Source organism: Saccostrea echinata, unplaced genomic scaffold (assembly GCF_033153115.1).
Source record: "Saccostrea echinata isolate AGI-Se365-2 ecotype Australia unplaced genomic scaffold, CSIRO_AGI_Sech_v1 ptg000028l, whole genome shotgun sequence".
In the NCBI taxonomy this organism is placed as follows: Eukaryota; Metazoa; Mollusca; class Bivalvia; order Ostreida; family Ostreidae; genus Saccostrea; species Saccostrea echinata.
In genome coordinates this window covers 16,231,919-16,254,842 of record NW_026889777.1, presented here as the reverse complement: position 1 = coordinate 16,254,842, position 22,924 = coordinate 16,231,919, and the positions used below count along the sequence as shown (strand labels likewise).

At 31.7% G+C, this 22,924-nt stretch overlaps 2 protein-coding genes across 2 annotated transcripts; both read right to left on the bottom strand.

The window, feature by feature from the left end:
• Window positions 1–884: 884 nt before the first annotated feature.
• On the bottom strand, window positions 885–6,698 carry LOC133193822 (tripartite motif-containing protein 2-like). The gene is made up of 2 exons (XM_061329753.1): window positions 6,647–6,698; window positions 885–2,369 (listed from the first exon to the last, which is right to left on the bottom strand). Exon 2 carries the CDS (start codon window positions 2,343–2,345, stop codon window positions 1,491–1,493), a length of 855 nt encoding a protein of 284 aa, XP_061185737.1. The 5' UTR covers window positions 2,346–2,369; window positions 6,647–6,698; the 3' UTR covers window positions 885–1,490.
• A 5,072-nt stretch (window positions 6,699–11,770) lies between these two features.
• LOC133193821 (ficolin-1-like) lies at window positions 11,771–12,407 on the bottom strand. The gene is made up of 2 exons (XM_061329752.1): window positions 12,277–12,407; window positions 11,771–12,012 (listed from the first exon to the last, which is right to left on the bottom strand). The coding sequence occupies exons 1-2, from the start codon at window positions 12,380–12,382 to the stop codon at window positions 11,771–11,773; spliced, it is 348 nt and encodes a 115-aa protein (XP_061185736.1). The 5' UTR covers window positions 12,383–12,407.
• Between the last annotated feature and the right edge of the window lie 10,517 nt (window positions 12,408–22,924).

The window sequence follows — 22,924 nt, the reverse complement described above, 5'->3', positions numbered from 1 at the left end:
CGCATCGATATTTATATTTTCGCATAGAAATCATCATCAGCCAAAAACACCTTACTATAATTACTGGCCCTCTCTGAAACAAAACAAAATTTCGGTTTTAAAACCGGTGACATCTATCTACCATAGGCTAACTACATGTGAATTATTGCGCAGTACAGGAAAAAAAGTGCAATTGGGCTTTTGGTGAAGATAATTCATGATGCAACCTTATTGCGGGCACACAATGCATTTCATCCGACCTCTCTTGGCCAGGGAATATTATTTTAATTATTTTTTAAAAGTAACATAGGATGAATTTACAAGTAAAAAAATCACTGTAGTTCTTTTTGATTAATTCTTTCTGACACTATTTCAAACTTGCAGCAATACAAACTTGATATCGATTCTGCAATGATGCAATGGATACAAAATGTGAAGACATTAAAGCCATTCATCTAAATAACATTGAAATAGACATACATGTATATCACTTAAAATTTTCATGCTGATAACCTTTTATATTTTCAAGTACCAAAAAATTAGAAGTAAAGAACACATTCAAACGGTTCAATAAATTCCTTCCAGCGATATAAAAACCTTTTCATTCTTTTTACAACTAAGACCAAGTATCCTAAAGGTAAAAATTCATCAAAAGCTATTAAGGATTTAGAAAGCCATTTCATAGACTTTATATTGTGGTTCAATTAAAATTATGAATAAAACAATAAAATTAAAAGGAAAGAAGTACTTATGATAAACCAAAATATCAAAGAATGAAAAGTTAGTCGAAATATTGAATATCAATTAATGAATTAAATAATCACAAAAAGCAAGAAACATGCAATAAATGCTATATTGCTGAACCATTATCTGGCTTTTTTTTCTTTTTTTTTAATAGTCTTTGAGTTGTTTAATGATACCTCCTTTTATTAAATTTGAAGAAAACGAACAGTAATCAAGTTTAAAGATCCATTGAAACAATACAGACTAGGAGCAAAACAAACAAGGACCTCCAAACATCAGAGGTGGGATCAGGTGCCATGGAGGAGTGAGCATCCCCTGTGACCGGTCAAACCCGCCGTGTGCTCCTTCTCATGATCGGGTAAACAGGAAAAAAAAAATGTTGATAATTAAGTTTGAAAATAATGGCTTAACACTTTCTATGAAAAAATCAGCGAACATTCGACTGAACGATAGATTATGTTTGCTAATAAGGTCATTGTATCGACCATAGAATTTGCAAAATGTTGGCTTTAAACGAGACTTTTGATACCCTTAAGCTTGTATCATCAACTAATTTCAATAGCTTGCCTCGTTTTAGCAATTGTTCGCACATAGAGACTGTTGATATCCTTGTTTCTACTTTCTCTTTCTTTATCTCTTTATTTTCACATTTTCACATAATTTTCAATCTCTTCTGTCTATAGTCTATTTATTTTTAACTGATCGAGGATGGTAATCAATTAGATGCTTAAGTTTTAAAATGTTTAAACTTTCCCCTTTTCAGTTGTCTATGGTTTATATTTTATCTTCTTTAGTACATTAGTTACGTCTCCCGTGTAGTACTCCGTCACAAAGAGATTGTCTTTGGGGTCCACACACAGTTCACGTGGGGTTCGTAGTTCACAGTTATCAATATAACGCAGGAATTGTCCATCCTGGTCCAGAATATGGATGCAGTGGCTGTTACAATCTGCTGTAAGGATATCACCCTGACTATCTGTAGCTATTCCGTAAGGATCAAACGCTCCTTTCGATGCAGCGTTATTCCCAGTGTACCTGAAACGGAGTTTTCCTGCCTCATTGACAACAACTACGGCATGTTCTCTGCAATCGGCCACACATACGTCCTGGTTCTTATTTTCACATATGTATTTTAGGTAACCGGACGAATAAAGAGGTCTATCCTCTTCATCAAACTGAATAGACTGAATATCGGTATTTCCCCGGTATCGGCTGACTTTGAATTCCTTAAAGTTTGCACTACTCATGGTAACCAGAAGATCTCCAGATGAGGTAATGCAGACATTTAATGGTGTCCACTGATTCAATCTTATAATTTCCTCTATTTGTGAATTTTTCATCATATACACAGTTTTGCGATTAACATCAGTATAAACTAGCTCTCCGCTACCTGCTACTGCTATATCATACGGCGAGGTCCCTGTCTCAGTTTGGACTGAACACTGTAGTGAACCCTGTGTATCGTAAAGTTTCATGACATCTACTTCCATATCACAAGTCCAGATGTGTTTCTCGTTAAGACAAGCAAATCTGCGGAGTCCTTTGACATGATCGAGGCTGAAAGTGATGAACTCTGGTTCATACAGCGGAGAGTCTTTGTCACTTTTCTTGCAAATTGCCATTTAAATTGCTTTATTTGGATTAACCTGTTAAAAGACAGTTTATAAGATACGATTTCCATATTTCTTAGCATGAACTGTATGTATGAAATAAGGATAAATGCAAAGGCTCCCGGTGTGCAGATGATGTAACTCCTACATGGATATCCCCTTCCGATTTTTAGACAAAATAGATTATCAAATATGAAAACAAATTCCGAGTACATGATAACAAAATTCTGATATCTTACAACATCTCCTATTTTGCTAAGTTTTAGAGTTTTTCCCTCTACCAGTATATCAAATAAACTATATATACTGAAACGCAAAAGAAACGCAACATCCTATTTTAGGGGGAAATATTATATAAAGGATAAAATTTTGTAGATAAAAAGTAAGGACATCTTAAACTTTGTAATTAAATATCGGTAATTTAACGGTTGAATGATTTTCATACCATTACCGGCAGTTAAGTTTGAGTCCGCTTACCAGAAATCAAAAATTGCATGTTTAACAAAACATTTTGCAATAATATGGGGTTTTAAGGATTTGTGTCTGTTCATCATAAGTAATGCAGCAATGTTCTGAAAAATAAATTTTCATTTCTTTTCCGTAAGCGATGCCAAGGCTTCTTAAAATGACTTAAAAACGCTTTTCCATTGCTCTAGCTGGAAAATCTCAAAATAAAGGTGATGGAGAGTTGCAGATGCAAATTAAATATGCACCACATCACGCCTCAACGTATCATTAGCATGAATGACAGTCCTTGGACCGGAAGTCCAAGGGTTACTACACTGCGCTTGGATAGAGAAAATTCTACCTCATCTTCTGAAAAACAGGCATTTAAAAATGGTAAAGAATACTTCTTCCGCTCGGATCTCGAGATTGATGAACCTATTGCATTGTAGAAATCAAGCTGCAACTGTTGTACATGGTAGTCTTGCACGCTGTAATTGAATGGCCGGGGTGGGGGTTAATTTAACATTCATGTGTTACTTTCTAAAGCTAAAAGATCATCATTTAACATTTTTATCAAATCTCTGATGTTTTTAAATCACGTTTTACCTTACTGTATTCATTTTTGAAAATCATAAGATAACAGAAATCAAATATTTGTAGATTACTGATTGTTGTTTTTCTTTTGCGTTTCAGAATATGTAGAGAGACAATCTTTTAAAACCTAACAGAAAAGGGAAATGAAATCAGATTTCAGGCTTCAAGAACATGAACTGGGAATAGACCAAAATTTTGAAAATAAGTATCTTGAAATTAACATATATTTCGTGTTCAAGAAAAAGTACGTTTGTGCAATATTCAAACACAAACACTAAAAATATGTTTGGTTATCAAAATTATTTAAAGTTATATTGATCCGAAATTTGGACTTAAGTCTGTTCATAGTGACAAAAATATATCGGGAAGATATATGCTGGGGTTACACGATCTAAATACCAGGTGTCTGATTCATAAATGCGCTCGTGAACCTTAATTATGGGTTTAATTTATGCATTTTGATAAACGTACTTATTAAAATTGGTTCTGGTGCACAATAAACACACTAGCCATAATTATATGGTACATGTACATGTAAGTGCATAACATGCTTTTTCATGACGGACAGACAAGATATTCAGAATGGAAAGGAAGCTAACATTTTCATTGGCGGTTTTGATATCTAGTGCACAATACGTCAAACGCATACTTCTTTTTTCTTTTTAATGTATTCAAAATGTGTACCAAGTTTCATTAAAATTCGGCCAATAAATGAAAGGGTATTACATTCTGAAGAAATTATAAATATATATTCTATTTCTAGTGAACCAAAGGATATATTAAATTATGCATTTGTATATATTCTACTTGCTTACATTTATTTATTTATTTATTTATTTATTTTTTTTTTTTAAATCAAGTTTTGAGAATGAAACAGGTTTTTTAAAGAAATGAATACAGTATTCAATGTTAGTAACCACGGAAGCGCTATTTAAAGAAATTAAATCGAAATTGAAAAAGAATAATGAAGTCTGTATATCGATGCCATCTTTTTTTTTTCTTAAGACAGGACTAAAGACAGATACGTGTAGATAGAATTTTGGAGAATTCCACAGATTAATCTTTTCCTAGCTATTATAATAATACCTCTCATGGAAAACGCTTTCTACACAGAGAATCTTTTGTCGTGATATTTTCTACTTTTATACCAAAGTTTGTTAAAATCATGAGACAGTTATTAGAGGAGTAGAAAATTGTGAAAATATTAAAGATTATTTTATTTTTAGTGACCAAAATAATATTGAAAATAAAAACCATTTTAACGGACCTATTTGTGTTGATGAAAACTACATGTACTTTTGCAAGAAGTCGCTTTAGAGTTGCGGAGTAAGATATTGAGGGTTCGACTCCTTTTGCGAGACGTGGAGACCAGTCCTTCGGACTGGACAGTTTAACCGAGGTCCCATATCGCAGTAGGTGCTGTCATGAAAAAAATCCTTCACTGCTTAAAGGTCGTAAGTTTTGGCCTATTGACAGATTGTACTTCCTAACAAGGTCATTGTAACGACCATAGGCTTCGCGAATGTTGACTTCAAACGATATTGTATATACCCTTTTATCATCAACTTGTTTATCAGTAGCCTGTATTTTTTTTAGAAACTTTTCGTCGTAACGTGTATTGTAGAATCAACTTGGAGACATAAAACCACATGAAGGTAATTATGGAATAGTAATATAAAATAAAGATATTCATAGCTGACGATAGAAGAGTTAAAGCCATCACATTTTTAGTTGTTAGTTTGCTATCAATGTCTTTCCATATATGAAGCAATTGAAGCAATTGTGTCAGGCTCCATTCTTGTCTTTTATTTCAAGTTCAGCGGGATATATCGATTCAACATACAGTGCAGGAAACTAATTTTGTTACAGCATTGATGCTGATTTGAATGCTTCCTTTGCTTGCTGATTTGAATGCTTCCTTTGCTTGCTGATTTAATGCTAGTAATCCTTATCCTGATGCTGTTTTATAATTAAGTCAATGCTACCGGAAGTAGCATCATGCTACCGAAAGTAGATAATGAATTTCAGCATTGCCGTTTAAAGCAATAAAAGTGCCTTTTACAATTATTTGATCATAATATCTCACTATGTTTCAATAATGTGAATACTTTAAGCAATATTCTTTCTTTCTTTTTTAATTTTTTACTGAATTAAAACTCATTGATTTTCTGATGCTAGTAGGATAATGCTGATTTTATGTAGGTCAATGCTGGTTATATATATATATATATATATATATATATATATATATATATATATATATATATATATATATATATATATATATATATATATATATATATATATATATATATATATAAAGTAATGAAACGTCATCGATTTATTGAAATGTCATATTGAAGACTAAAGCAAGTTTTTATTTCTGTTCATGTAGAAGTTTTTTGAATAAATAATGCTTCACAAGAATACAAAAATACGAAAAGTTTTAGGGGGGGAAATTAACTTTAAAATCCAAGGGGCTTAGACATTTTAGACGCAGGTAGAAGTAAGATTTAAGAAAGAAACATTCAAAAATCCAGAATATCGTTCTAAATTTGGTAATCCATTTCTAGATGGTGGCATCTCGAGATGACGAATATTCAAAGTGGCAGGTAATTCTTCTTAATAAGTATACTAAGAAACACTTAATAATAAGCTTGATCTTGAACTTAACTGCGCATTTGTACAGGTCCTCCTAATAAATAGAAACGAATTAAACTCTTGTCTGACAAAGAATGCAGTTTTTTTTACTCAAAGTATTAATCTCTATATCAAGAGCATCCTGACACAAATCAAAAAGGGTAGACATTGATTGTACACGACACGAAGATATTTAATTAAATGCTTGAAAGGAAAACGAACTTAAAAAGGAATAGTGGTTTTGGTATTTATTTAGACTGTTTACATGTAGTCCTTTACGCTCCCCAAGTTACAAATAAAATATCAGAATACATAAACCGTTATACTTTATTTTGCCTTTTGCCAATGTGGCTGATATTTGTCTAGAGGTTCTGGGAAAGAAATCGAAATAATTAAAAGTTAACTTAAGATGGGAGACAGATCACAGACATAGACAGAAAGACAGGCGTATACTTTAATAACATCATAAAATATCTCTGTAGTCTTTTGCTGATGTGAGCTAAATGTCTTTTTAAAAAAATCCAGACGTAAATGTCACTTAAGATTTACATATATAAATAAATGACCAGCCACTTTGTCACAGATCTCTCTCTCTCTCTCTCTCTCTCTCTCTCTCTCTCTCTCTCTCTTACCTATATCCCAAACATGGCGCTCTCTTTTGTGACACTGAGTTATCAAGTCCATGGCTATTTATATCTCATACTTTACCGATATTGTTGACATACGTGCTGGTTTTCCTTTCGATGTGTCTATTTACCCAAAAGGAACCAAAGGGAACCTCAAATTTAGCGAGGAAACCAAATTAAATGTAATATAATTTATTTACGTACATATCTAAAGAATATTTAGGCTATAATCAATTTTATTGAGACTGGTACGGTGTGTTTCCTTTTTTGAAATTTCTGATATTCATTTAAAAAAAATTTATTGAGCCTTTTATTTAATCTATTTTTAAAATTGATGGACATGTATTACAGAACTGAACTTTGCACTTCGCACATTTGAATTGCTTGTAAATTAGATATGTTTTTCCTTGCCTAGTTAAACACTAATTAAAAACTCGTGCATGCAAGCTGCCTTAATTCATGAAGTTTCCACATATACCTAATTAAAGTATCCTACATCCTATATCCTACAGTATACTAGAGTATTTAAGCGATAAAGGTCTTTATATGTAAGCATTTTATCGTACATTATCTTAAGAATGTTATTTACCAAAGTGACGTAAATTGACTGTAAGGGGCCTGGGCAGAGTTGCATATAGCCGTTAGGTGTATTCAATTTGTTTACTCTGCACACATCACTGATCAAGGACTGACAATATTAATGAATTAGATTTTTTTAATGCCCCCGTATCGAAGATTCGGGGATATATAGTTTTTGCCCTGTCCGTCCGTCTGTCTGTTTGTATGTTTGTCCGCAAAAACTTTAACCTTGCCCATAACTTTTGATTGGTTGGAGCTATGGCTTTCATATTTCACATGTGTATTTCTTGTAACAAGACCTTTCTTTGGGTACCATCATATTTGACCTTTTGACCTTGGACTTTGACCCAGTTTTGCAAAATTTTACCAAACTTTAACCTTGGCCATAACTTTTGAACAATTGGTGCTAGGGCTTTCATACTTCACATGTGTAATTCTTGTGACAAGACCTTCCTTTGGATACCAACAACTTTGACCTTTTGACCTTGACCTAGGAGTTTGACCTACTTTTGAAAAACTTTAACCTTGGCCATAACTTTTGAACAGTTGGTGCTAGGGCTTTCATACTTCACATATATAATCCTTGTGACAAAACCTTTCTTTGGATACTACATGTAACAACTTTGACCATTTGACCTTGATGTTTAACCTTCTTTTGGAAAACATTAACCTTGGTCATAACTTTTGAACAATTGGTGCTTCGGCTTTTATATTTCATCTGTGTATTTCTTGGGAGAATGCCTTCCCTTGTGCACCATTAATTTTGACCATTTGCGTTGACCTTGATGTTTGACTTACTTTTGAAAAAAAACATTGACCTTTTCCATACCTATTCAATGGTTGTTGCTAGGGCTTTCATATTTCACAGGTATATTCCTCGAGACAAGACCTTACTTTGGGTACCAACATGTTTGATTTGCATTTGAGAAAGTTTAGCCTTTGCTATAAGTTGTCATACGGGGACATCAGTGATTCAAAAACACATCTTGTTCCTCACTTTTCTTCTCTGAACTTTCTGTTATTAGTCCCCTACCGGTGAAACCGGAGGGGACTATAGGTTTTTGTTTTGTTATTTTTCTTTAATGAATAAGTTTATTTTCCACTTATCTTAGATATTAAGAATAAAGTTTACTTTGTGGAAGTGCAAAGATACGTGTCATTCAAACGCATCCCAAATTCGTAGTTATGATAATTTCCAGATCAAAGTAGTTTCTCAACACGATTTTATATTTCGGTTTGAAATGCTCTAGCAACATACAAGTAATGATATCGTGATGAAAATCATTGTATCAACCATAGAACTTGCACAATAAAGACTTTAAACAAGCCTGTTGACATCATAACTCGTAAATTCATCAATCATAAAATCTCAACTTTAAAGATTTTTGTTTTAGAATTAGTGTGCTTATTCAACTCAACCTACATTTGCTGTTGTTCAGACATGTTGGTTATTAAAAAATGGGATCTTTAATATATAGCTATCATATACAAAAAAATAATAATAATTCTGAGTACCTCTTCAAACATCTGAAATTGTTTGATATGCAGATTTTTTACATATTAAAGTCATCAACAATTAAATATTGAACAACCAAGAGTTAACCTAAACCATATAATAAATTATAAATCTTTTTTTTTTTCTTCATTTTTTTCTATTATATTTAATTTTGCTAAATTTCCTTCAAATGTTCAGTTGTTTACTACGTCTTCAATGTTAATATTCAGTTATATATGATGAGTTCAAATCTTTTTCTTGTTTGTTGCTTTTATGTGCTCCATTTCTAAAAAAAAAAAATTAAACCGGCTAAGCTAATTAGAATCAAATATTGTCCTCTCTGCTACTTACTTTAGAAATAAAATAAAATGAAATAATTTTATTGATATGACTTTAATGAAAACGTAAAACAAAGGTATAATGTTTGAAAAGACAATAAAACGCAAAATTTATCATGAAATATGTTGTTTTATTCTAAAATATTCTGTTTTGCATAATTATCTTTACATAATAAGAGGCACTTGTCTGTTCGGTGCACAAAACTCAAGCATGAACATTTACTGAAAAAAATTCATTATACAAAAAAAGACAAATGAAAACAGAATTACGATTTATTTGAAAGCCTGATTTTTTTTTTTACAGAAAATGGTGTATTTTCTTATTATCAAAAAAAAATAAAAAATAAATTATTGTTTTCGAAAAAGGAAACAAAAGATAATGCAACCAGTATATATATATAACAGTATTCAAACTCAAAAGTCCATTAAACAATGCAAATTTGGGAGCAGAGGAAACACAGACCCCTAAAACCTCAGAGGCGGGATCAGGTGCCATGGAGGAGTGAGCATCCCCTGCCGACCGGTCACACCCGCTGTGTGCTCCTTATCATGATCGGGTAATAACCGAAAAATCTGTCGACATTTACAGACTACCATACTAGTCACTATCTAAGTATATACGAGTAAAACTAGGTTATAGCTCCGAATTTAATTTACTATATCCGAAATTCGTTATATCCGCTTAACGGATTCATTAAGTATACATAGCAAATTCACTACCAAATTTATTTAAGGAACCATGAAATACAAAATTTAATTTTTAATTTTGGGACCATGTTAACGCACTTTGAAAAATTTACTTTTTTTTCAAAGTGCGTTAATATCGACCATATTAACGCACTTTGAAAAGAAAATGTGCACGGCTTGGTCAATATTCTTGCAAATTTTAGGTATGATAAATAATTATTTGAACCTGGTTTAATACTTTTTCAGTGATGATGTCACTTCAGGATCTGAGATAAAGACGCTTTAAAGATATTTAGGGGTTGTTTTCTTCCCGACAGTTTCGAAAATGTTATAAAGGGAAATAGGTCTTATAGAAATGATTGCATAATTTCGTTCCTTTTTTATTTAATCCATTCTGTAATAAGTTCAGCGGATGAAGGGGTCGATATGTGACTTAAAGCATGGCATTTTTCTTTGGGAAAAAGGAGCAATTATGATTTTTCTCCACCAGGAAAATTCTCTCTTTCTCTCTCTCTTTCTATCTATCTCTCTCTCTTTCTATCTCTCTCTCTTTCTCTCTCTCTCTCTATATCTGAACATACGCTAGACTGATTAATTTGATAGTAATAAAATAAAACATTAGCCACAATACTCATTCGACTGGAACTCTTAAATTTTTTATATCATAATAAGGCTAGATATATTTCAAATTTAAAAAAAATTCTAAGATTCTGGTATATAATATTTGCCCTGTCCGTCCGTCTGTCTGTCTAGCTGTTCGTCTGTTTGTCCGCAAAAAACTTTAACCTTGTCCATAACTTTTGATTGGGCGGAGCTTTGACTCTCATGTCCCACATGCGTATTTCTTGTGACCTTTCTTTGGGTAACAACATATCTGAACTTTTAACCTTGACCTAGGAGTCTGAGCTAATTTGATTTTCCTGAAAATGAACATAAATAGACTTTCAGTTTTAAAAGAACTAAATTTCGATTAACGAAAGACTTCCTTATACAGTGCTTTTTACTGTATTTAGAATGTTCCATTTTTTTCTTCAAATATGACCTTAAGATGTACGAGATATGTAAATAAATATATCTGGGTAGGAATGATAAAGAGTTGAGCTGAGAGATCTTCAACCTGTCCTTTCTTCGTTGTCGATGAGGGTTGATCAATTCATCAGTTTTTAGAAAGAAATACAACAAAACAAGGGCACCGCAAAGCGGAGCATTCCTTCCCCAAAAGCATATTCTATAAATCAAGGCAGCATTTGACATCGACACTAACACACAATCGCGTTACTATATCCCCTCAAACGTTGCGAGGGGATAATAATGTTGTCTATTACTAAAATTTAAGTCCAAAATTTTTGTTTTATACATATTTTTTTCAAAGTGCGTTAAGTGTGTACATGGTTAAAAATTATGATGTACACTCTTAACGCACTTTGAAAAAATTTTTCAAAGTGCGTTGATTTGGTTCCAAATTCACCGCACTTTGAAAAAAATTTTCAAAGTGCGTTGATTTTGTCCCAAAATTAACGCACTTTGAAAAATTTTTCAAAGTGCGTAATTTTTTCAAAGTGCGTTGCCACAGTGCAAGGATGTTTGACAATTAAACACGCACTTTCATATTTCTAATAATTTTAATAATTTCCACATAAAAAAGTTTCTAAACTCGCTTTTATAATGCAACAATCTTAAAGCTTTCACAACTTGTACATTTTGAGTCATGAAATTCATAAAATTAAACTAAAAATTTTGAAGGATATAAACTTAAGAATTGTTTCTATCCCCCTTTAACACTTTGCATTTTGTTTAAGATGAAATTGAATTCAAAAATCACTTAATTGTATCTATCACTCTTTAGTTCCTTACGTACATATATATTTTCATGATTTCACAGTCAGTAAAGTAAATGAGGTATAGAAGTATTAATACTGTATTGTATTTTTAAAATCAAAGGTAAGTTACTTCTGAATATTTGTTAAAGTATCTTAATCATCTAATTTAAAGATACATGTACATCTTATGTTGACTATCAAAGATTCAAAGTCATGGTTTTCTGATCATCATCCTCACTTCCTTCATTGAATAATAGAATCCTTTCCAGGTGTACCAGTTGATGCCGTCAGAGTTGTCTGTGTTCCCGTACTCACCATTCAGGTTAGACCTATGACAATTATTATACCACCAAGCTCCATGTCTGAGAATGGCACAGTTAAAGGAATACGTCCCATCGTTGTCGTTGTCATGTGTACTAAAGAACATGTTGTTGTGGTAGATGAAACTGTCCCCTGTATATAACATAAAGAACAATCCCGATATTATAAAACAACTCTCCACATCATTCAAAGTTTCTCTAACTGTATATGTGATACTGATGTTGTCTGTATTAACTGATTAAGCTATGCTTGTATTTGTAAACAACTTAGAGGGAAAGCGAACACAAATTGTCTCATTGGATGAGCAGATCATTGGATGAGTAGATTGTCTCATTGGACACACACACAGATATAGAGAGAGAGAGAGAGAGATAGTATGGAAGTATCGGTGCACACCTGCATCTCCGGAATAGCCCGATACGTGTAATCTGTACTCTGAAGTCGCTCCTTCGATGTAGAAGGTACTATACTCTGCATATTTCCAAACGCAGTCATGATCCATCAGCTCAATCCTAAGATGTGTATATCCTTCATTTGTTAGGTGATGTATGTTTTCATTACCTGGGAATGTATTAAATGTATAAGTCGATGAAATAGAAATATTGTTATTTATTGCCCATTATTGGAAAACAGATTCACGACACTACAATGTTCTTGATTTTTTACAGATAATTATTATTCCCTTTATACATGTATCTGCTACAATTTATATTACAAACGGTGATTTAAGCTTACTTTTGCACTGCATGCAAGATGTTCATATTACATTACAATTTTAATTTCTTTTGGAAAATGATTATCATTACAACAAAAGTTTGATAGAAAAGAGGGATGTTGAACTTTAATCAATGATAAAAATGGATAGGTATACATATGCATATTAGTCTTTAGGACGAGACCCTAGATTTAAATGTCTTTCCAAAAAGGCGAAAACTTCACGTTAGGACACATAATTTTAGTTACAATAGGCTAAACACATTAAATCGTGAAGAATTAAAATATATGGAAAATATTAATAGAAAAATCAATCAGAAATATAAGCTAGGTTACATTATACACAAAACATTTTAATGCCCCTTGATCGAAGATTCGGGGGCATATAATTTTTGTCTTGTCCGTCCGTCTTTCTATCTGTCTGTCTGTCTATATATTTATCCGCAAAAATTTTAACCTTGCTGTAATGCTCAGGGACAGCAGTAATTTATCGCTAACCTTATAAGCTCTTGAGTAGCGCAGCAGCATTTTAAATTTGTAAGATATAAAAAATGATGCGCAATATAATCAAAGTCAATTTCATCAGACCTGTGCAGAATCCATTAACTCAATATATAATCAAGATTAATCAAGGTTTCAAATATATAATTCAATTTATTCAATAACATTATAATATATAAAAATCAACAATAGATCAAATACTCTCTCACACAACTCATTCATTCATAATTAGAATCAATTTAAATATAATTAAAATTATGTATCGCCAGAACTACTTTAAAACCTCCCAAAATAAAGGGGCTGAATCAAGGGGAATAACTCTAGTTGAATAATCCCGTAACGAAACATTTTATTTAATGTAAACAGGATTTAATAAATACCATTTGTGAACTGAGTTAAATTACTCAATTGTTCACTATGGTTACCTATCTGTGACTAATGAATACATTTACTGATTCTAATAATTACCAAAGTGAACATACAGTTGATTACTGTTTCATTCACATGGTTATCCCTACTTGAAGTATAAATAAACAACTAAACCACAAGTGTATATCACAGTTTATTTACTGCCTTGATATACGTATGGTTAATAATTACTAAGTTCTTTGTCAAAAATTCTAAAGAGAAAAATATGACTAAAAAATAATCAAAAGTTTACTTAAAATAATTAAATTTACTCTAAATCAATTTTAAAAGATTTCTCAATCAAAAATAAATAAAATTTCAATGAATTTCAATCAAATTAAAAATCGATAAATTTCCGAAAAATATCCTAACTCAATAAATAAACACGGAAATAATAACTTACAGTTAAATCACTGCATCAGTCATTATCCCTGCGATTTAAATAAATAAAACCCTAATCCTAACAAATAAATAAAAGAAAAACAAAAATAAAAAAATAATAAAATAATAAAATAAATTGGAACGTCAAAACGTACCAACTATCCTCCTAAAACCAAAGGAAAAAAGTGACTGCCAGACGTCAAACCTCTGTATTTATACCAAATACCAAACGATAGTCAAATATCGCGGCAACATCGATAATCGATCATGTGATCAAAATTGTGACATGTGATAGGATAACACAAAAAAAATCGCTTTTGGACAAGCGCCACCAAACGTGTGATACAAGAAATCGTTGTAAATAACTGATAAATTTATCAATTCAACGTTTTCCAATTCTCAGTAAATAATGCAACATAAAACAAGATAACAATTAAATTATCGAGTACTATATATATTAAACAACTTTCAATCAATAATTTCAATAATACACAACGTGAACCCAACTATTGATCACATCAAAAAATCAATATTCAAGCGTAGATTTATCGACTACATCAACAGTGAGCTAACCGGAAACGAGGAGACAGAAAAACATGTGGCTGCACATACTCTTTACATTCAGGTCAAATAGCAAAGGTAACATTAATTAACTTAGATTAAACGTAACAACACATTAGGTACAACAAAATAATATCATTGATATCAACAATCAAGATGAAACAAAAGATAAAAACGAATTCATGCACAGTCCGAATTTCCTCGACATTGTTTACGTATACTAATACACTATAACTCGTATTCTAGACTTCTACATCACGGCATTTTTTTTTACGTAAAATATTACTTTTAATTTAGTATAAAAATGTTCATTATAAGGCTTGTTGCACTCCACTCTGTTCTGCCATTTGATTATTTTTATAAGTTTTCTAGAGCTCATTAACATAACATGTAACATACCTATCCAAAATTCAGAGTCACGTGAGCCAAATCCTCTTTGATATTGTGTCCAGTTTTGCTTAAAGTTAACGGATCCATCCAATCTCCTTTGGATAATCTACATAAACGGAACGAGATGAGTGCACTACCGAGTCACAGACATGAAATACATATGGGTAAAAAGAAGTGTTAAAACGAGATCAATTAAAATAAAAAAAATATCCTTGCATCAATACACTGAAATCATCATTGTTTGCGGGGGCCAATGTTTGTGGATTAGCCCCCCCCCCCACCTGAATAAACATTACCACGAATTAACGATAACTTTAACTACGTATCTATTCTTTCATATTTTTAAATATGGGATACCCATGAAAAAAAGAAAGTACGGTTTCAATACAAATCTGGCCTTGCATTTTTCTAATATGAAAGTGATGTAAGAAGAAAAAACTCATGCTTTCTAAATTGTTGAAATTCCATGCAGTAAGAACATGCAAATCATTTTTCTCATATGACCTCCTAAATGCTAATTGTGACGTCATGAACTTGTGCATTTTCCCGTATTTTCGTAAAAAAATCATTTCTCGGTAGAACTTTCTTTCCGGTTATATAGAGCATATGCATTGCCCACAAAGATTTTGGGAAATATGATTTTTCAAAGGATTTTACACAACATACCCAAAAATTGAAGTAGGCGACGGCTGTTGACATTATTTTCAATAGGAAAATAACTTCAGAAATGAGTCATTTTGAGGCTTTTTTCAGCTTGTTCCAAATTAGTAAAGTCACATTACCAGAATGGCACTCCTTTGTGCCATATTCTTTCATAATTTATCACATATTCATACTCAACTCATATTTAAGCCAGATTCATAACTTTTTGAAAACATTACATTTTAATTGCCAGTATGAACCCAAACCATACCTACTTCTTAGATACCCATAGACATGCAAATTTGCCGTCCTCAAACATGACCCCCATCAATTAAAATGATTTCACATAATTTCTTTTTACATAAAATCCTTTTGAAAAATTCTTTACAAATTAAGCCGTAAACAATGTAATGACCCTCATTTTATTGCTCTTTTCTGGGAAATTTTTTCCTGAAAATTCACGTGAGCCACATTTGCTTCATTTCAATTCAAAAATATTTTTATTACTGCTCTGTATTTTATTATATATATGTTTTAATGTGAAATACCATCCATAAATGACTATCTTGGTGGCAGATAGTTGAAACAGTAGCACCGATCATCAGTGTAATACTGCAGTAGAAGTCCCGTCCTTAAAAATAAGATATTTTTCAATATTTGAGAATTACTCTTTAATATGATATACATTAGAAAAAATCCTGCTAATGACATTTTCTGTCCTCCGCTAAGTTTATTTTCCAAAACAATTTTTTATTCAATCTTTTTATCGTTAGATATAATGTCTTCAAGTATGCAAGCCCAAATTTGGAGGAAATCTTTGATTATACGTGCAACAAGTTAAATAAAAGTGAAAATCGTTACAAAGAATGGCTCTTGAAAATAGTAACCTCTAGCGAAAATACTGCTTTATTGTTGTTTTTTTCTCGTTATTCTTATTTTTGACTGAAATAAATGTATCATGCCAAATAAACTGTTCAATTAAAATACTTGCTATCTTGTATAAAAATAACTTTCAGTTGGCGCTTCATAAAATATATTGAATATTGATATATGAATTGTAAACTTCGGGATATATATCATATGAAATCCTAAAAAAAAGTTTTGATTTTCAGCTTACTAAGTAATTTTTCTCTTTATAACAAATATATTATTGAAAACGAATGGAAAGGCCTTCATGTTTTCACTTTAATAAATTTTCTGTAGCAAAAACTAAGACATCAAATAAATTATGTACAAACGTACGTCAAAGTGAAGATGTGTTCTTTTTCTTATTGAATGTAATGAGAAAACTTACCTTTCGGACTTCCTGTAGACTGAAAAGTAAATTACAGATCAATTGTTTTTCAGAAAAATTGTATAGACTTTAGAAAGATTTCTAAAGATCTACAGATTAATTATTATGATTATTTTTATAATTTATCTTTAATTCATACATATACCTTTTGATATCGAGTGCAATGATCAACTGTTGACATAGACGGGGTAATTGTTACAAAACCAGATAAAAGCCGACACACGTTTGTTCCAACTTTAATAAGGTCCATTCCAATGCAATTCTGATTTTTGTTACACTCTACACCACAACTGATTAGAGGCGAGGAATTATTTTCTACGGTGATTTCATTTAATACACAGAACTTATAAGGCATCTGACCATACTGAATAGCAAAATATCCGTTTTCCTCCACTGCCATAGAAACAAATCGCAACACACTACACAATAATGATATAAGAAAGAATGTTAACGCTCCCATTCCTTCTCACAGTTAATGTCACTTTACGTCTGAGCAAAAGATTCTTGAATACAATTTGCACTCATCTGCCTATCTAAAATATAAAAAAAATCTAAAGACAATTAAAAAAAAAATGTTTTCGTCAAAATGTTCAACAAACAGAAAGATGAATTTAAAAAAAAATGCTTTTAAGTTAGACAAAATCCTTTTAATGGTATGACTAGTTTTCCATTAGGTGTTTAAAAGTAAGGTTGCAATATATCAACCTTTTTATCGACTCCTGATATATTATGTATTATCTCTTTTTAAAAAAATCAATCAATATCTGTTTTAATAAACACAGAAATATTATTAGCACCACATTTGTCCGGAAAAACGTTTCAAATATCATAACAAACAAGTTGCAGATGCATCTCAAATACAATATATCTATTGTAAATTGAAACAAATATTATCACAATAAATGATTTTCTGTTCCACTCTGTTAAGGAAGCTTTGAGTTTACATTTGTCATCCACAGTGTCGGAAATACGATTGTGACGTCATTAGAAATTTAATAATTAATATAGGATATTCAATGTTTTTAGTTGGCTATGGAATTTATTTCACGAGTGGGAAAGGATTTTTTTTATATTTTCACGAATGCAAAGCACGAGTGAAAATATAAAAAAAAAATCCTTTCTCACGAGTAAAATAAATTCCATATCCAACTATAAAACATTGATTTTCTGTTTATTACATTTTCATTGATTTTCCCTTTGCCTCTTTCATTTCTTAACACAATATCATAGGCTGTGACGGCATACTTGAACGGTTGAGACGTCATAGCTCAGCAGTTATGAGATGAAAACATTGTAACATGGATTTTAGCAACATATTTTGGGAGGAAAATGGTAGATCTAGTCTCTATAAAGTCGGTTTAGTTACTATCCCTATCTTATCACAGGCCAGAAATTATTTTTTTTTACTTTGATATCCTTTCACGCTGTGACAGAATATCACTTTGGTATCCTTTCACACTATGAGATTTTTTTAAATAAATGAATCAGTATTTAGACAACAAAGAAGAAAAAACACATTGATAAAATGCGCTTTGAGGTATTTTACGGTCATCTACAGAATGCGTCAAATGAAACTTTTTTTCTTGAATATATAGTATTTTTAACATGAATTCCAATGGCATTTCAAAAATGATACTCATTAGCGACTAAAAAAATCTTGAAGACATTCTGATTTTTATCAGAATAAAAGGAGTTTTACGCGTGAAGTAAAGGAAAAATCAAATGCTATAAGTAGACGGTATTTGAAGCAACTACTTAATTAATAATCTTTAAAAAATTCAGTATTTAATATGAGCATGGAAAAGTGTATTTAATTTTTTTTTTTCAATTTTAGTTTTATAAAGTGCAAAAAAACTGTACAGTTTTTCTGGTGATCAAGTCAATATTTTGCATTAAACCGATGAAAACCGACAAAACGACATATTGCTTTTGAATCGTAAACACGTATAGTGTATTAGACCTCCATGCTTTTGCCACTTATTTGTTTGACATGAGAACGGAATAGAGGAAAACATCGTCACATGTAGTAAAAAGTGTATACGGCCTGTGTAACCAGTGTTGTAGAGTAGAATTTTTCAAAATGCTATTACTCCTAATGTTTTGGCATGATTCTAATAAACTTTGATAAATATGTACAGACAAGAACAGACAAGTGATCCATTGTTACTTTAGAGATTTTTGCAACACTCTTTTAAAACGCCACTTTTCCGAGAGTTGCAATTAAACTCGGCACATTAGTTGTCTAAACAAAAAGTCAAATTTTGGTTTATATGTTATTTTTTTATTTTGATCAACATTGTTGCTATTGTTTATGCTAAAATAGTAATTTTCTAAAAAAAATTCTTTCAAAACGATCTTCCTACACTTTTTATCCGATTGAAATAAGAAATTGCATACAAGTAGACTACACCAACACACATGACTGTACATAGATATGTGGGTTTTAAAAAGTTTGATTAACGGTATTGACATGATTACTAAAATAGTAATTTCTTTGAAATTCGTCCAAAAAGCTACTCCTCCCACAATTTCATTCTTAATAATTAAGAACAAAGATTGAGACTAGGAATCTGGGTAACAAATAAGTACAAGAAGATATAAAACTTCGGGGACAAACCTTACAGAATTCTAGACAAATTCGAAGCATGTGCCCCCCAAGAAAAAATAAATGGGATTCAATGTGAAACAGAAGAAGCAAGAAGAGTAAGAGCAAGTTGAACGGCTTGTCAAAGAGTTTTTTTTACTTCTCATAATGGACTGTGAATGTACAAACCCAGATGATTTTGTCATAGAAAATATTATGTACAGTCAAACACAGACATTTGAAAGTGCAGAAAAGGCTTTGGAATCACGACAGGAAAAAGCTGTAAAAGCTCTAGCATCAGTTTTCTGTACGGGTTAGGGCTAGGGCTAGGGTTAGGGAAAGTAGTTCTTCAAATAAATAGGTGCTTCACATATACAGTGCAAAATGAAAACTCTACAGGCGATGACAAGTAGATAAAAATCAGTCGAAAACAGAAATTCTATCAGATTCAGAAAATACAATGAAGCCAAATCTTCGATTATTGTAAAAAAAAAAAAAAGCGTTCAAATGTCTTGTAGTTCACTTGGAAACTTATGAGACAAAGATTCCAAATCCTACACAAAGATCCTACACAGGATCCGTCTTATCTTAGTGTTTACCTTCCAATTGATCATGAATGAAGACCGAAACACTCAATTTGAAATTGTAGATTTAAAGCATGAACACATTTTCAAAGTTGATGTCGTAGAAAAACAATTTAATCGGAAAGATACAGAATCTGAATCTCAAGTTAATAGCCTAGATAGTCGGCCATCAAAGCTCATCGAAGAATACACTTTGAGTGACCCTTATCTGATCCGTCCGCTCTGTTGCATTTTCCACATTAGCTAAAAAATACAGAAAAAAAGTTTGCTCAGAAACTTTCAGCGAAATGCTTTTTTTTTATTCACGCACCAACGAAATTCCTTTGTGCCATATTTTGAAAAGGGAATATGAGAATTAATCGGAAAGGTTCTCCCAAAAGCCATTATCATCTTCACCAGTGAGACTGCAAAAAGGACCCATGGAAATTTCCAGAGGTGGGATCAGTGCCTAAGAGGACCGGTCACACCCGCCGTGCTCCCTATGTATTGATCAGGTATACGGAATAATCAGTAGTTAAATCGAGAATAAAAACAACGTCCTAACAATCGGTATGAACTATGTCGGTCAATATCGACCAAATGATAGGTTGTGTTTGCTAACAAGGTTATTATAATGACCATAGAATTGAAGAAATGCTATCTTCAAAGGTTGTTGAAATTCCTGTAACATTAACTTATCTGTCATTAGCCTGCATCCATTGAAAATTAATCGTACTCAAGCATGCTCTTGAGTATCGAATAAGTTAACAGACTTAAACACCATATGTAGGTGATAGTAAAATAATACTACATAAATAAGGGAAGTTGACGATGGAAAACCTGAAGCTGAAGTTATCGCGTTTTGTTGTTAATTGGTCTTATATGTATCGAACATAGAACTTGCAAAATGTTTTATTTAAATTAGACTGTCCATATCCTTGTTTCATCAACTTGTTTATCAAAAGCTTGCCTCGTTTTAGAAATTGTTTGTACGTAAACCATGCTCTTACGTAAATCAACTGGGAGACATAAACTAAACATGCAGGTGATAAGACTATATTGTTACATAAATAAGGGAAGTTGACGATAGAAGAGTTACAGTCATCATATCTACCATAAAGTTTTGTTGTTAGATTACCATTAACGTCTTTTTCTAGTAAAATATCCAAATATGAAACAGATGTGTCAGACTCTGTGGTATCTTTTATTTCAAGTTCAATGGGATATATCGAGTCGAATGGAAGTAACAATTGTTAATTGATACATGTAATACGTCATATATCTAAATGTCGCGTCGAAGGCACAGCAAGTGTTTTCTCCTTCTCATGTATAAGTTTTTTTTAATAAATTCTGCTTCACAGGAATATAAAGACAGGTCGGCTAATAAAGGAGCACAATAAGTCCCATCGAAATTCCAACAGATTGTTGAAAGAAGTGGTCTTGAGACTATATAGATGCTGTAAATGAGCAACTCGAGCATCTTTTTAATATCAACCTTAGAGTACTTTTGTGTGGAATCAGTGATTTTTTTTACAAAGTACATGTAATTGTACAGATGACCAATCACAAGATAATAAAATTTCCGAGTTCGTTTTTTATTGAAGAGGCACTTGTTTATGATATAAAAAAATTAGTTTTTTTTTTATTTATCGTGTGGAATGATTGTTTAAAGTGTAGAAAAATGTTTATGTTACTGACTGTTCAAAAATGTTGAAATTTTAAATTTTCTAAATGTTCTGTGGAGTTTTTCGGAATCCACATTAATTACATGTAACACCACTTTTTGAATATCATGTACCACAGCACAGTACATCTGAAGTTTCTCCTTTACAGCAGCTAATATTTTTGTGAGGAGTAAAGATAAGGGCTTGGTATAGCAGTTGATGGACCCTGAAATGTCAAGTAGAAATGAATTGTTTGTTCGTAAGTGCACTGTAGAAAGGAGTTCTTTGTTCGTAGAAATATATCACCAAGTTCCACATGTTGAATGCCAACAACATGGTTCATCGTACTAGAACATGTAGAATACAGCTGTCTGATCTTTGCAGCATAATTGCATGAATAGCCAGACTAAAAAAATACGAAACGCCTGCAAGTATCAGGGAGTAGTGTTATTCATGTGATTGCTGAAACTGATTGAAGAGCCAGTCATGAATTCATCAATCATAATTATTCTTTTAATCTTAACTTTGAAGTTGTTTATTTGAATAAGTTCCCTTGTCTAACTCAATCTACCTTTCCAGTTGTTCTGACATGCTGGTGATAATACATTACTGGGCACTAGATTACTCTAGCCGTACATGTACATCACACCTTAATCTCATTTTTTTCCTCTGTTTCCTTACATATCTTTTTGTCAAAGCTAGTATAACTCTCTCTCTCTCTTTCTCTCTCTTAGATTCCTTTATACATTTTGTACAGGTCAGCAAATTTTAGGGCTGTTTTTTTTTGTCATTTTTATATCATTAATTAAGACTTTATCCGATTTTCTTGCCATATGATTAAGAAACAATATGTTTTATATATATAAAAAGATTTTCTTTAGACAAAGAGAAATCTTCAAGGATTGTTTGCAAACATTGACACAAATCTGTGGGGGAAAAATATATCCCACTGACTTATGAATGACTCTAATTTATGATTAGAAATAAACATAACAATTTACATGCCTTCAGTTACAAATTCGTTCGTTTCATAGAATTCAAATGAAACCGTGTAGTCAGAAAATTAACACATAACAATAATGACGAGAATAAGAGAAGCTGGTAGTAGTATATATTTTGTTCACAAGTTAATTATTCTTTATTCAGATTAATTAATTTCAGATGTTCAAAAATAAGCACCTGTGTATATAACGCTTTGATTCTTTATACATCTATAACAGAAGACATTGACAATTTACAAACTAAGCACACATAATATATATGTAAATTCTGCATGAAAATATAACAAATATATACAAGTACATGTATAAATCTATAACACACAATGAATTAAACAGGTTTC

Coding starts and splice junctions, on each gene's coding strand:
- LOC133193822 (XM_061329753.1), bottom strand. CDS start 2,345: ATGGCAATTTGCAAGAAAAGTGACAAAGACTCTCCGCTGTATGAACCA.
- LOC133193821 (XM_061329752.1), bottom strand. CDS start 12,382: ATGGATCATGACTGCGTTTGGAAATATGCAGAGTATAGTACCTTCTAC. Junction 12,013..12,276: donor GGGCTATTCCGGAGATGCAG/GTGTGCACCGAT, acceptor TGTTATATACAG/GGGACAGTTTCATCTACCAC.